The sequence below is a fragment of the Monoraphidium neglectum genome (assembly GCF_000611645.1).
Source record: "Monoraphidium neglectum strain SAG 48.87 unplaced genomic scaffold scaffold01352, whole genome shotgun sequence".
NCBI classification, from domain to species: domain Eukaryota; kingdom Viridiplantae; phylum Chlorophyta; class Chlorophyceae; order Sphaeropleales; family Selenastraceae; genus Monoraphidium; species Monoraphidium neglectum.
This window is the reverse complement of record NW_014012276.1, coordinates 1-14,869: the sequence shown is the minus strand read 5'-3', so window position 1 is coordinate 14,869 and position 14,869 is coordinate 1. Positions and strand designations below refer to the sequence as shown.

At 66.2% G+C, this 14,869-nt stretch overlaps 3 protein-coding genes across 3 annotated transcripts; all 3 read left to right on the top strand.

The window, feature by feature from the left end:
- Window positions 1-346: 346 nt before the first annotated feature.
- On the top strand, window positions 347-594 carry MNEG_7578 (hypothetical protein; the record flags this gene model as incomplete). Its single annotated transcript, XM_014043951.1, has 1 exon — window positions 347-594. A coding segment is annotated over one exon (248 nt), but the record flags the coding sequence as incomplete, so codon positions are not given.
- A 2,077-nt stretch (window positions 595-2,671) lies between these two features.
- Window positions 2,672-3,477, top strand: MNEG_7577 (hypothetical protein; the record flags this gene model as incomplete). The annotated part of the gene is made up of 2 exons (XM_014043950.1): window positions 2,672-3,118; window positions 3,307-3,477. 2 exons carry the CDS (start codon window positions 2,672-2,674, stop codon window positions 3,475-3,477), a joined length of 618 nt encoding a protein of 205 aa, XP_013899404.1.
- Window positions 3,478-5,073: 1,596 nt separating this feature from the next.
- On the top strand, window positions 5,074-13,365 carry MNEG_7576 (hypothetical protein; the record flags this gene model as incomplete). The annotated part of the gene is made up of 12 exons (XM_014043949.1): window positions 5,074-5,100; window positions 5,213-5,326; window positions 5,639-5,967; window positions 6,171-6,324; window positions 6,577-6,765; window positions 6,987-7,028; window positions 7,307-7,537; window positions 7,787-7,948; window positions 8,188-8,375; window positions 8,813-9,293; window positions 9,508-11,176; window positions 11,432-13,365. 12 exons carry the CDS (start codon window positions 5,074-5,076, stop codon window positions 13,363-13,365), a joined length of 5,520 nt encoding a protein of 1,839 aa, XP_013899403.1.
- Between the last annotated feature and the right edge of the window lie 1,504 nt (window positions 13,366-14,869).

Sequence of the window (14,869 nt, the reverse complement as noted above, 5' to 3'; positions counted from 1 at the left end):
CCCCAGGGTCAACCATGGCATCCACCTTATGTACGAGTTTTGCTACGACGCCGGCTCCATGGAGCGCAGCCGCATGTTTGGCTTCAGCAAAGGTTCGCACGCAAATGCACGCGCCGGGGGCAGCAGTAGGCAGGCCTACGCACTCCTCGCCCGCGCAGGTGCCCCACACAATCGCGCTGCTTCATCGGTCACCCACCTGCCTACCGGCTGCCGGCTGTTCCCTGTCCCTGGCGCCCAACCTCCCTCAGCAAAGCCGCCTGCCTTTGAATCCCTGTGTTTCATGCAGCATCCTTTCCTATCGCCAGCGATCTGACCGCTTACCATGCCATCTACACCATCCTCCCAGATCTCTACCATGTAGATCACTTCATGGGGGCGATAGGAAACTTCTGCCCAGAGCTCATCAACTGCTCCTCCTTCAAGATCGGACCCGAGCGGCAGCTGCCGGGCGGCGGCGCGGGCTTCCAGGTGCAGGTCACCGCGGTCAACGGCGGCGGCGCGACGTTTGACTTTGTGCTGCTGCGGCAGGAATGGGGGCTGCGCAAGGGCAGCTGGCAGACCAAAAGCCTCACGCGGTCTGAAGCGCAGGCCTAGCCGAGGGGCGCTCTGTTTGTACGTGCCTCTGAATTTTATCTAGTACGAAGACATCCATCATGCCAGGGCGCTAGAAGTACTTTTCAGCACCTGGAGCCCATTATTTGACTGTTTGTACGTTTTCGCAGCCTGCCTCTGCCGTGGAGGATGGACTCGGCCGTTCATTTACGGGTAATTGTCAATCCCCCTTTTGTACAAATCAATCTGGAAGGTCCTCAGTCCCGTGTCGCACACACTCCTGCGGCATGGCCTGGAACTGATGTGCGTTTTAGAAACGGAGCCAATGCTGCAGCAGCTTCCCTTCTCAGATCTGCAGCTGGCGGTTGATTTCAGTTGCGCACGTTTCATCGGGCAAAGTCCACCGAACAAGAGTGCCGGGGATGATCGTTTTTAGAAACATCAAAATCTGCATCGTTTTGGTTTTATAATCGCTCCCTCTGCTCTTTTAGAAAGTGCTGCAGCATTGAGCTGCTCTGACGCGCCAAGCATGCCCCTCGGGTCTCGTTGCAGCTACTGTGAAGGGCCTCTGGGCATGGGGCTGTACTACTTCTGCTGCAACGAGTGCCAGTACTGCTATCACCGCGAACGCGGCACGGTGCCCAGAGGCCACACAAAAGAGGAGTTCCGCAGGCTGTGCCGCGAGAGGAGGGAAATGCTCGATGAGCACAAGCGCAAGGTCGCCACGAAGGGCATGAGGGGTCGCTGAGCGTGCGCCCTGTCAGCCGCTGGCGGCCGCACACTCCTGGGTTGGAGAGCATACACCATAAGGCAAGCGCGCCAGATTGAATGCAGGGTTTGGTTGGCTTGGGTTTGCGCGCTGTCAGTTTTCTGCGACGCGGAGAAGAGATGGGCGGCGAGGGCTGCACCCCAAGGTTACACGATGCTGCCATGGCGCAGTGCGCGGCGGGCAGCCGGCCCGTCACGTTGGTGTGGGTACAACACCACCGACCACCCAGCGCTGAACTGTCCCTCCCACAGTCACACGCGATGAACTCTGCTACTGCAATCGCCAAGGTGGAGGCGGAGTCGTGCAACCTTGCACGTTGCGTCAAGGGAGGCGGAGCTAGCTGCTCGGTTACTTGGGGTTGTTGTCCGAGGTTAGGTCTGTTGGTTGCAACCATCAATAATGCGCCATGATGGTCATAATTAGTAAGTGTGCAGTTGAAAGCTGCATTGCGATGAGTCAATGGCACATTGTAAAAATGTACATGCAGGCAGACGGAGGCATGGAGTTGAGATTGTGAAGACAGGCTTAATCGGTCCAGATGTTACCTTGGAGTTGTGGGGCGGCACCAATTCACACCAAACCCCATACCAGTTGCGGCTGTGCCAAATGATGCGTGCTCATTGAATCTGCAGCGATCACCAGCCAGCCTCGCAACAACATACCTGATTCATCTGTTGACCGGGATACACACACGGCGTATGCGCGAGAGAGCCAGCCCCAGCGGGGACCCTGCACGCGTTTGAGACAATCGGGCCGAAAGCATTCAGCCAAAAGCATTTGATTAGCCTACAACGCAATTTACCTTGTATCAGATGCTTTCACAGCCTGGGCGGCACACCCTACCGCGGCCACTGTCATGCGGCTGTCCTCGGTGGTGCCTCACAACGGGCACCGCCCTGTAGCAATGCGTGCCTCGTGCGCCAAATTGCTGTACGCGTGGTCGGCTTGGGCGGTGCAAAGTATGGTGGCTTGGATGCTGTGACCAGGTTCTCCTAGCCTGGGAATGCTCCCGCGCCGCTGGTCGCGTGCCGTCACCCGCCCTGTCACCTGGCGTGTCGCGTTTGGGCCAGCTGCCTCCTGCTCCTGACACTTCACAGTGGATCGGGCGTGAGCTGTGCACGGATTTATTATGTTTTCTGCACTCTGTAACATCGCGACGGCTTGGCTGATCAACAGCTGTTGTTGAACACGACTCAGATCCACGGAAGCCGTTCTTGGAACGAGCGACCCGGTCACGGCATGGCTATATTTGCTACCCTGATGTATCTAGTGCTAGCATGTACGATCATCCAGACCGCTTCTGCACAGCCGTGGGGCCTCGCGGCCCGCCTCGCTGCGGGCGTCGCGCCGATGCCCGTGCTGTCGCCGCGCCCCCGCGCGGCCGCGCGCGGCGCCGGCGGCGATAGCGCGCCGGCGGGCATGGGCATGATGATGGGCCAGGACACGGTTGGCGGCTCCGCCGGCGGCATGAGCATGGGCGGAGGCATGGGCATGGGGCCAATGATGGGACCCGGCCAGCAGATGGGCTACATGCAGGCCGCCATGGCGCTGCTGGCCAACCACCAGAAAGTCTCGCGCAGCTTCCATGCAATTGCTAACGGCGTTCAGTCCACCACCACCTCGTCGGACCCCGCCGTGGCTGCGCTAATCCAGGCGCACGTCGCGCAGATGCGCGCCGCGCTCGCGCGCTGCGCGGCGGCGCCGGGCGGCGGGTGCGGCGCGGGCGCGGCGCCGGTGCGGCCGCGCGACCCGCTGTTCGCGGCTGTTTTTGCCAATGCCAGAGACCTGTCGCTGCAGGTGCGTGGCGGCAGCAGCCACGCCTTGCACCACCCTTCGACGTCCGCATGCAGCCTGTTCCTCCTCTGCCTCCGCCTGATCGCCCATGACCCCCGCTCACAAACCGGTTCCTTCGTCACAAACCCACAAGTCCCTTCAACAAAATCAGTCACGCCCCAAAACCCCAACCTTAACACCCTCGACCACAGGCCACAAATACGACGACGCAAGCCGGCGCCCCCCTGGGCGTGGCCGCCGTGGAGACCGGGAAGACCCCGTTCGCCACCAAACTCGCCCTGGCCCACGCCGCCGTCGTGGACGACTTTGTGACGCGCGGCATGGCGGCCGCCATGGAGTCTCACACGGTCCCAAAGGCGTGACGAGGGGCAGAAGCGTGTTGCTTTTGCTGCGGAAAAGGGGACACGGATGGAAAGGACGACCAGCGCGCCCCCCGCTGGTAGCGTAAGCACATGGCAGGGGCGGCCGGTGCGCATGGCGGCGCTTGCTAGGCGGCGGCGAAGCAGCTCTTGGGTGCCTTGTTGCAGTCGCGACCCGCGCAAAGCCTGATACGCACGGGCGCCTTCGCAAACGCTACCGGACTGGATGGGTTGACGCCCCCCCACACACACCTCCTCACATCATGCATGCACCAACAAACCTCGAGCTCTTGATCATCTCATATGCACGTGAGGTGCTGCATCTGCAGCATCTGCACAGGCAACTGCATCTGGTGCATTACGCTGGCTCAATAAATTGTGCATTCACCCCACATTCTGTTGTCATGTCCCTGCCAGCCTTAGACACGCCATGAGGCCCCTTGATCCAGTGCACTGAGATGCTTGAGAGGTTTCTCGTGAGTGCATACCAATCCTGCACATTGCGGTTTGCCCCAAATTTTGCCCCTGCGTTGTCACCACAGCCCAAGTGGCTCAGGTATCCGGCGCCGCAACCCCTGTTCCCACGAGCATAACCTCCCAGCAACAAGCTGCATCGCTCGCCACAGAACGAGTGCGTGCGGATCGCCACTGCAATCACCACCGCCCCAAACTGTGATTTTGTTAGATAGCTTGTGATTGGCAGGTTGAGGCGCTCTCCAGGATTTATCAGGCAACGCCGTCGGGACAGCCGGGCCGGACAAGACTGTGTCTGGCCTGGCGGGTCTCTGTGTGAGCCGCATCCCGCCGATTCACGTCTGCTGCTTTTGACTGATCCGAGTTGGCCCGCCGCTGGTTGGACTTCATCATTTGAGTTGCGTTGCTGCGAGAGGCGAGATGGTGTAGAGAACGCGGGCGTGTGTTCTTGGACCGCAGCAGTCGTGCGCATGCGGCTTCCGTGCCTGCTGATGACCGACCCTGGTCATCCAGCAGGTCAGGCATGCATGGAGCCGTCTCTTGCAGTGGCCGATCCCTGCAACTGCTTTTTGCGAGCTGCCTCCTCTGACTGTGATTGAAATTTCTGCAAGCCTGTGCAGCGCCCATGTCTGATGTCGTCCCAATAGGTCTCGATGCTTTGGAGTCTGGGAAAAGGTGTGCGAATTGAAACGCGTAAAACAAGCCCACGCACCTCGTTTCCAGCCATGCAACAAGTTGCCGGCGACGACAGGTCGACACATGCCTTGTCTAATACGTCAGTGCCCTATGTACTGCATTGCCTCAGTACCAGACTGTTGAGATTCATCGCCGCCAAAAGGGGGTTTTAGCATGCAGCTGGGGAAGGTGCTGACGGTATGGTACGGTATGCTACCCGCTGCCTGGTGGGTGCAGCAGCGGATCAAGGCAAACATCACAGCTTTCGCGCATCCTAACTCGATCTTGTTTGATGTTATTTTGAAGCAAGCTTCTTGTCTATCCGCAGTAGCATTCATGGCTCTTCTCTCGCTGTGGTGATCGCGCGCGGGGGCCCAAAACATCGCGGCGCCAAAGATGTGGGGCGCGAAGCGTCCGATGGGATATGCTCCCATCATATTTGCTGCCATCATGATCGCTGGTGCTCGAGCATCGCAGGTGCAGTGGTGGAACCAGCGGTTTTGTTGGTATCGATGAAGTTTTTCCGCGGCGATTGCATAATAGACCGAGTCAGAACAACCAACCGTCTAAGTAGACCGCTGTTTTGCAGGATGCGGCGTCTTCTGCGAGCAGCACCACGGCGGAGGGCGGCTGCGACACCACCCGCGCGCCGGGCCCGCCTGCCAGTGTCAAGGCCCTGGTCCTAAATGACACTGCAGTGCAGGTGCGCGGCAGTGCCAAATTTTGTGCGATGTGGTGAATTCCACAATGGCACTCTCAGTTCCCAGTTGCTCCTATCAGCTTTGCTGCCTCATGGCCCACAGTGCCGCGCGCAGCAATTCCTCCATTGCGCGTCGACCGCACTCGGCTTGAGTTTGCAGAACCACATTGGCGTAATGACGTGCTGCAAAGGCAAAGCTGCCGACGAGCAGAATACCACGCCCGTGCATTCAACTCATCAACGTGTTTTTGACTAGCCACCAGGAGAGCGCGTTTTGCCCCCAACCCTGGCCCCACACACCCGCATAATACACAGGTCGTGTGGCTGCCCCCGAACGACACCGCCTGCGTCGACGCATTCACCGTCCGTGCGCGCGACGTCACCAGCGGCGCCCCTCTGCCCAAGCGCGACGTCAACACCAGCCTCTCCGCCGTGTACGCGGGCCTCACGCCGGGCGCCACGTACCGTTTCTTCGTCGCCGCCGCCGGCGCCGCCGCGGGCTCGGGGCGCGCCGCGATCGCGCGCGCCGTCACACCGCCGGGGCTGCTAGAGGCGAAGCCGGGGCCGCCGGAGCGGTTCAAAGCGGTTGCAGCGGACGCCGCGTCGGTGCGGCTCTCCTGGGACATCCCCGCCGGCAACCCACGGTGATGATCTTGACCATATGACTCCTTGCTGAAACGACCATTTCCCACCCCCACCCCCCAGCCCCCCGGCTTTGCAGCCATGCGTATTGCTGCCATCTGTCCAACTGACATCATCAAGCAAACCTAGATATTTTTTTTGGTACCACCATGACATCAACAGACGTCACCCCCCGCTTTCTGTCTCTCAAAATCCCACCCTCCAGGGTTGACACCTACAAAATCGCGGTGCGCCAGACCAACACAACAGGCTGGCCCCTGCCCAACGGCATCAAGCGCGACCTGGCAGTCCCAGGAACCCAGAGGAGCGCCTCCATAGCCGGCCTGGCTGGCGCGTCCTACTTTGCGTTCGTCATCAGGGTGGGCGCGGGGGGGGCCGATGGGGAGGGGTTGTGCAGCACCAGCAGTCTGGCTGGCCGCGGCACACATCAGCGCAGACTTCAATTTCCCGTGCCTAGGTGACCTCGCCCTGAAGAGCATTGGCCGACGCAGTGCAAACCATTGTTGTTAAGCCTTGATGCCTGCCAGCCTCCCTTCAGGCACCTTTCACCACTGCCCCATTGAAACCGCCCCCCAACTGCGCGCGCGCCCCCCGCCCGGCCCCAAACACAGTCGTCCTCGGCCGCCCACGGCGACAGCGACCCGAACTTCGCGTTCCGCAACACGCCGGCGCGCGGCCAGGCGCCGCCGGGCGCGCCGCTCGACCTGGCGGCCCAAAGTGTCGGCAACGGCAGCGTGGTGCTCAGCTGGGCGGCGCCGCAGGGGCAGAGGGTGGACCTGTTTGTCATCAACATCACCCAGGTGGGCATAATGATGCGCGTTTGAAGCATCCTTGTGAATCGGCATGGCTGCCGCCGGCCCGGCACGGTTTGACGACTGCAGCCTTGGTCAGATCAGATGCCGTCCTTGTCACAAGTGCTGCGCAGACACTTTTGGCCGTTCACGCGCCGGGGGGTGCGTTTCTTCACGTGCCCACCCCATGCGTACAAGCCGGCTTGCTCGCGGCGCCTGAATGCGCGCAGATCGACCCAAAGAGCGGCGCGCGGCTGTCGGAGACAAACACGGTGGGCACCGGGGAGTGCGTAAAGGCGGCGGCACGTGCCAGCACTGCTAACAACAATCCAGCAGCTTTTGGGGCACTCGCTCCCCATTTGATGCGAGGCCTGTATGCTGAGGGGCGTGGGCTGGCGCGGTGGAGGCGCAACTAGACCCCACAATGTTGCTGCCTTGTGATCAAGGGGCGCCACTCGCGCCCCACCACAGCCCCTTGCAGCACCCCTCCCTCGTCGCACCCCTGGCCACTCCGCCTGATGGCTCCCCTCGCACCCCATGGCTTGCGCAGATCCCGTTCCACAACACCACCGCCGTGATACGGGAGCTGCAGCCCGGCGCAACTTACAAATTCAAGGTCCAGTCCCTCGCGACCGCATACGAGAACGGCGGCGCCGCCTCCACGACCCTGACGCTGCCGGCCCCTCCCGCCAACCCTGGGGTGGCGCCGCAGCCGCAGCCGCGCGCCCCGCGGACGGTGGTGCAGCTCGCGGCAAAGCCGAGCGGCGCCGGCCGGGCAGAGGTGCGGATGGGGTGAAGGGAGGGCAGGGGCGCCTGGCAAGGCTGCACGCGTTGTGTGCAGCGCTGTTGTTCCAGCCAGGGGCACCTCAAGCGCAGATCTGGAGCTCGCAGGTGGCTTGACCTGATCTGCACGTGCTCGCGCTCCTGAGCAAGGTTCCCTTTTGCTGCCACCAATATGTGTGGTGCTGATTCACCCACGCTAGTGCTGGTACTCCGTCAAGCTCCTCTCCTAACAACAACATCACTCCAGGTGACGTGGCAGCCCCCGTCTGAGGGCCCGCGCCCCGATGAGTACCTGGTACAGGCGTCGGACCACGCAGGCCGCCCGCTGGGCACCAGCTTCATCACGGATTCCCCCCGCCTTGCGCTGACCGGGCTGCCCGCCGGCTCGCCGTGCGAGGTCTTGGTGCAGGTGCGGCAAGCGAAGCTTCATGCGCGATTTTGACAGCATTGCACGTTGGTGTGCTGAAGAATGGCTTGACACTGGTGATTAAAGGCGTGGGATGTGCGGGGAAATGTGTTTGAAGGGATGGCCCTCTGGCCCATGCGCCATGTGAAACCAACTCATGGGCCCCAAGCTTGCTGACAGTTGTCACGCCCGATTTCCTGCCCGACCCTGGTTGCACTAATTGTCACCTTCATCAACCGCAGGGCGTGGTGGGCGGGGAGGTGTACGGGCCGCCCCAGGTGGTTTACGTCATCGTGCCGGTCCCGGTGGCGCCGGTGACGACGGTGGCGGCGCCCTCGGTGGCGCGCCCTTTCGCGCGCACCTACCTGCTGGACTCGGATCCCGTGGCGTGGCCGCCGGCCATTCCTTTTGAGGATCCCTGGATTTTCTGGTGAGAATACGAACCTGGTCAGGAGGGGCTGAACTGAAAGCGCATCAGCAACGCGTTTTCGTCTCATCGCCTTCATGAAGGGGTGTCCTGCATTTCCAGACAAGATTGCTGTGATTGACCTGGGTTTGGCCGAGGACCAGAGCGCCAGCCGCCAAGGGCTGCAAAGGGCAGCTAGCGTGGAGCCGGTGCTAAGCAGCCAATCCATCAGGGCGCGAGCGGGTTGCGGTCCGTTTTGCGCTGTGCTTGTGCACACCACCTGCTTCAAAGCGCCCTGGCTCATGACTTGATCGAGGTTCGCATCATTCACTCCCCGCGCGAAAACAGCACCTTGTTGTCAGCAGTGCAGGGTTCGTGGCTTCAACACCGCCACGTCACAGCACCACCCACAAAACCACCGCTGGCCCCTGCGCGAAACCCCAACCTCTGACCGCGCGCAGGAACACCGGGTGGACTGTCAGCAGTTGGGCCGGCGGCTACAGCTCGGGTTGGGGCGGCGGCGGCCTCTGGTGGGGCGCCGCCCTGCCCGCCCTCGGACTGGGCATCTGGCTGCCGCCCCTGGTGGCCCCCTCCTTCAGCTTTGCCCTGCAGTCGCTCGCCGGCGGCGGCGGCGGGGTCAGGCACCCGCGCGCGCCCGCGCCGGAGTTCTGGTGGGCGGACGGCGGCGCGTACGCGTACAACCGATGGGCGGGCGCTGGGGGCGCGTGGGCGGCTGCGCAGCCCGCGTGGCGGGCGCCGCCGGCGCCGACGATCTACAGGCCGCCCCGACCGAGCGGCTACAGCGGCGGCGGCTACAGCGGCGGCGATTACAACAGCGGGTACAGTGGTGGCGGTTACAGCGGCGGTTACGGCGGCGGCTACGGCGGCGGCGGCGGCGCTGTCTACAGGCCGCCGCCCGCATGGAACGGCGGCTGGAACGGGGTGAGGGTCTGCTGCGCGCGTGCGTGATGGTATCTTTGGCACTCCATTACATGGGCTGACTTAGCTGTTTGCGGGCAGCAAATGCTGGTAGGATGGATGGAATCATTATGAAGATTGCCAACACACGAGAATTATGCTGCTACAGGCAGATGCCCAAATCAGCTCCCCCAACGTCTATGGTCCCTCCCTGATTGCCCCCCTCCTCCTCCCGCAGCGCCCCGGCCAGCGCCCCGCGCCCGTCTGCGGGCCCGCCGCCTACGCCCCGGCTTGGGGCCGCAGCCCCGGCTTTGGCGCCGGCATCGTCATCAGTATCAACATCAACAACATATTCATAAACCAACGCCCCCGCACACCGTACGGCTACACGGGCTTTCCTGGCCCCATCGGCCCCCGCACCGGCGGCCCCGGGCCCCTCCCCAACCCGGCGCCGCAGCCTCAGCCGCCTGCCCCTGGCGGCGGCAGCGGCGGCGGCGGCGGCCGGCAGGGCGGCTCGCCCACACCTGGGGCTGGGCAGCCCGGCGGCGGCGGCGGCGGCGGCGGGCCTCTTGTGTCGCCACCCCTGGGTGGCGGCAGCGCCGGCGGCAGCAGCAGCAAGCCTGGCGGGCCCCCAGCACCCGGCGTCGGCGGCAGTGGCGCCCCTGTACCTTCCGCTGCCCCTGCCAGCGGCGGCGGCGCGCCGAATGGCTCCCCCGCCCCGGGCGGCGGCGCACCGCCAAACGGCTCCCCCGCCCCCGGCGGCGGCACCAGCGCCCCCAGCGGCGTGCCCCTCTCTCAGGGCAGCCCCGCCCCCTCCCCAGCCACCAACTTCCCCACGCCACCAGCCGCGGTCGGCCCCGCGCCCGCCGCCTCACCAACCACAAACACCATCGCCGCACCCAGCACGCCAACCCCAGGCGCATCGCCGGCGCCAGACGCCGCCGGCCCCTCGGCCCCCGCGCCCGGCGCCTCCCCGGTGCTGCCAGAGGGCGCGACGTCCAGCTCCCCGGCGCCCGGCGGTGGCGTCCCAACTGTCACTGCGGCGCCAGGCATGAACCCAGATACTCTGGCTGCGCCTGCCGGTGCGGCTGCCGCTTCTCCATCCGCTGCTGATGCGAACCCTGCATCCTCCCCGGCGCCCGCCGGCGCCGACGGGGGAGCTCCGAAGGGCGATGCGGCCGGCGCGGCGGCAGCCTCTCCGGCGCCCGCTGGCCCCAGTGGCGCCACCGCGGCGCCCGACGCCTCTGCGGCCGCAGGACCCTCCCCCGCACCTGCTGGCGCCGATGGGGAGTCTCCAAAAGCCGACGCGTCTGGCGCGGCGGCGCTGTCTCCGACGCCCGTTGGCGCCGGCGGCGCCGCGGTCGCGCCCGACGCCTCTGGGGCCGCTGCGCCCTCCCCAGCCCCCTCGAACGCTCCAGCTGTCGCCGCCGGCGCCGCCGCCGCCGCGGCCTCTCCGGCGCCTGCTGACAGCGCGCCCGCCGCGGCCGCGGCCGCGGCAGGCGCTGCAGCGGCGCCGTCCCCTGACGTCGCGGGTTCGGCCGCTGGCGGCAACGAAGGCGCTGCTGAGGGCCCGAAAGGAGCAGCTCCGCTCGAAAACGCCGCCGCTACCGCTCCCTCCGAGTCCCCGACGCCCGAGGCAGCCGCCGCCGGCGCCGCGCCCGCGCCCGACGCGCAAACAGGCCTGCCGCCCGCGCCCGCCGGCGCCGGCGGCAGCGGCGAGGCGGCGTCCGACCCTGTGCAGACTTCAGATTCCAAGGGCGAACCCGGCGGCGCAGAAGGCAGCAATGGGGCCGCCGCGTCGCCTGCCCCTGAGGGCGCCGCTGCAGGGGCAGGCGCCCCGGCGGAGGGCAAGCCTGCAGAGAGCGGATCAGGGGACGCCGACGCGGACGCGCTCACGGCCGCTCTAGGTGGGGCACGCAGCGTGTTGGGTTTGTTTTTGGGGCGGAAGATTTCGACTGCCAATTGAGATTCAAACGGGCTGTGTGTGATGGGGTTCCTGATGTGTGCGGAGGGGGAAGCACGGCAGGCGCCTGATCTGTGTGCTCCTACTGCTGCACACAGTTTCGGTCCACGATCAAGCGCACTGAGTCCCACAGCCCGCGCCTGTTACACCAAGTGCACGACAGAATGAATGCGTTCCCATCAACTCCCCGAATGCACAGGCCGCAACGCCGGGGCCCCGGCTGATGGGCAAGCTGGATCCAACTGGGAGGGCGCCCAGCTGCCGTGGGCGGCGGCGCTGCAAGCGGACGCCGCCGGCGCAGGCGCGGGCCCGGGCCGCGTGGAGGGCGCGGACGGGAACAGTGTCAGCGGCGCCCCCTCAGGCGGCGCGCCGGCCGCCGACGCCGCCCCGCCGGCCGCCGGCGGCTCCGAGCAGGCCCCATCAACTCCCAGCGGCGGCGCCGAGGCGGCGGCGCCGGACGCGGCGGCGCCGGGCGAGTCCCAGCAGCAAGGGGGGACGCAGGGCGCCACCAACGCCCTGCTCAATGCGATGGGCGCGGATTCCCAGGCCAACCCCAGCGCGTCTGGGGACGCAACACATGCCGAGGGCCCCGCGGCCGCGGCAGGCGCACAACCTGCGAACCCCTCCACAGCCCCTGAGGCGCCTGCGCCGCCCGCCGCGGACACCGCGGCGGCCGACACGCCCGCCGCGCCAGGCGCCGCGGCGCCGGAGGCCGCCGCTCCCGCCGCGGACGGCGCTGCTGCTACCCCGCCCACGCCGGATGCCGCTGCTAGAGAGCAGGCGGCAGGCCCGGCCGCCGCCGCGCAAGACGCCGCCCCCTCAGTCAGCCAGCCGGGCGAGGCGCAGGCGGCGGCGCCGGCGACTCAGCAGGAGGCGGCGCCTGCGCCGGCCGCTGAGCCGGCGCATGCCGACCAGGCCAACGAGTCGCAGCCTGCGGCGGCGCCACAGGATGCGGCGTCGGCGCCCGCCGAGCAGCAGCAGCAGGACACATCGACGGAGGCGGCCCCAGAGCCGCAGCCGCAGGCGCCGGCCCAAACGCCCGCGGAGCCGCAGCCCGGGGCGACGCCGGAGGCGGCAGCGCCCGCGCCCGCCGCTCAGCAGCCGTCGGATTCGCCGCAAGAGGCGGCTCCCGAGCCGCAGCCGCAGGCGGCCGCGGAGCCGCAGCCAGGAGCAGCAGCAGACGCGACGCCAAGCACACAGCCCGAGGCGCCAGCCACACCTGAGGCCGGGCCCGAGCCGGCCTCTGGCTCAGCACCCGAGGGGCAGCCAGATCAAGCACCTCAGCAGCAGCCAGAGCAGCAGCCCCAGGTGCCGACTGCAGCAGACCCCGAGCCCGCCCTAGCGGCGCAGCCCGCGCCCGCCACACCAGCGCCGGCGCCTGAACAAGAGCCCGCCGCCCCAGCGCCCGAGCCAGAGCCAGCCGCCCCCGCGCCCGAGCCGGAGCCCGTCGCCCCCGCGCCCGAGCCCGAGCCAGTTGCCCCGGCGGCCGAGCCAGAGCCCGTCGCCCCACCGCCTGAGCCAGAGCCCGCCGCGCCAGCGCCGGAGCCCGAGCCCGTCGCACCACCGCCGGAGCCCGAGCCAGTCGCCCCGGCGCCGGAACCAGAGCCCGTCGCGCCAGCGCCCGAGCCAGAGCCCGTCGCCCCACCGCCCGAGCCGGAGCCCGTCGCCCCACCGCCCGAGCCAGAGCCCGTTGCCCCGGCGCCCGAGCCAGAGCCCGTCGCCCCAGCCCCAGAGCCCGAGCCCGTCGCACCCGCACCTGAGCCGGAGCCCGTCGCCCCACCGCCGGAGCCCGAGCCAGTCGCCCCCGCGCCCGAGCCAGAGCCCGTCGCGCCAGCGCCCGAGCCAGAGCCCGTCGCCCCACCGCCCGAGCCGGAGCCCGTCGCACCCGCGCCCGAGCCGGAGCCCGTCGCCCCACCGCCCGAGCCAGAGCCTGTCGCCCCACCGCCTGAGCCTGAGCCCGTCGCCCCAGCGCCTGAGCCCGCCCCAGCGCCCGAGCCCGCGCCCGAACCAGCCCCTGTGCAGGAGGCGCCGCCGGCCGAGGGCGGCGGCCGGCGGCTGCTGCGCCGCTCGTCCTCAGGCAAGTGCGCCGGTGGCAGGCGCGCCGGAGGCCGCTGGGGTAGTTGGGGCTCATGAGGGTGCCGGCTGGCAGGCTTGACTGGGTTTCATCTCTCGGATGGTCGCAAGTCATGCGGCGTGAGCGAGCAGGTTGGTTTTCATTCCTAGCAATCGTTCGGCAGCGTCTGCACCCGTATCTTTTGGTGCACACCAGCTCAGGCACAAACCAGCGGGCACTGCAGCAGCTGCGCAGTGGCACGCCGCACGGTTTCCTATGCCACGTTATTCCTCACATCATTTTCCGGGCGCTGCTGTGCGATTGTGTAACAAGGCGGCGCCTCTCAATGACGGCAGATTCATTGAACCCATGCGACATGGGAATGTAGATCTCAGTCAAACGGCGTTGACGCTTTGAGGCCTGATTTGATGAGTGCCCGCAGGCCGCTGTAACCATCCTGATCTCAATCCGAACCCCAGGCATTGGGTCAAACCGTTTTGCATTGGGTCAAACGATGCAAAGCAGCAGGTGCTGCCTGGCGCCAACCATCCGCATCCAAGCCGTTCCTAACGCCCCGTTGGCATGAATACATGGATCATTTAGGTGTGCCGGCAGGACCCCGTCACATCCACAGGACATCAGAAGCCTTTGGCTCTTATTGCAACGCTGAGCACTGACAAAACTGCATCGCTGCCCCGCCGCCGGCCCAAGCCCGGCTCCATTTGCAGCGCGCCGCCCCCCCCCCCGCTGCTATTTTCACCCGCTTCACGTGTGTCAGCGCCACCGAGGCGCGCCCCATGACTGATATCGACGGACTGCTTGTCCCATGACATCACAGCATGTCAGCTGTTTGCCGCACACGTCACCCTTGGCAGTGCACAAGGTCCAAAAGGGAACCGCCAAGCACCCGCAGGGCAGCAACACAGCGGTTACATGTATGCAAGCGGCCTGATTACACCAGCAGAGGTGAGGATCGCACAGAATATCCGCAAGATACTCTTCGACGTGCCCGCATTCCATGCAAAATGTGCGCTGGCACGGCAATAAATACAAACCCCTGCCGCCCCTTGACCCCCCCCCCAAACTGTCAGCGGCTGCGGGTGGACAGTGGGTGCAGGGAATTTTTTGAGCCCTGGCAAAAGTATGCATCCTGCCCTGGTTGCTCATACGCCGTGCGTGCGGCCACGAGGCCGCCAACGGCGGCCTGTTTCACACCGTCTGTTTCACACCACTTTGCTGGCCGCGTACCAAAGTCAGCCACGAAAACACGCAGACCCTCGTCTCAACCAGCCCGCGTCGGAGACCACCCCCTCCCTGAATACACACAGACAAATGATGCACGCACCCGCAAAAAATGCCCCCACAGGCCCCGCCCTCCCTGACCTCCCAGCCCCGTGCCGCTTCGCGGCTGGTTGCGTCACCGCGCCGTCGCCACCACGTCACCCGCCGCCGCCCCCTCCGAGCCGCCGCCGTTCTCCCCGGCGGCCCCAGCGCCCTTGCGCGCGTGTGTGTTGCGTATGGGTATCTCCCTTGACGTGTCGAGCCTCTTGGCCATTCCCAGGTCAAGGCGGGGCAGCCTGGGGG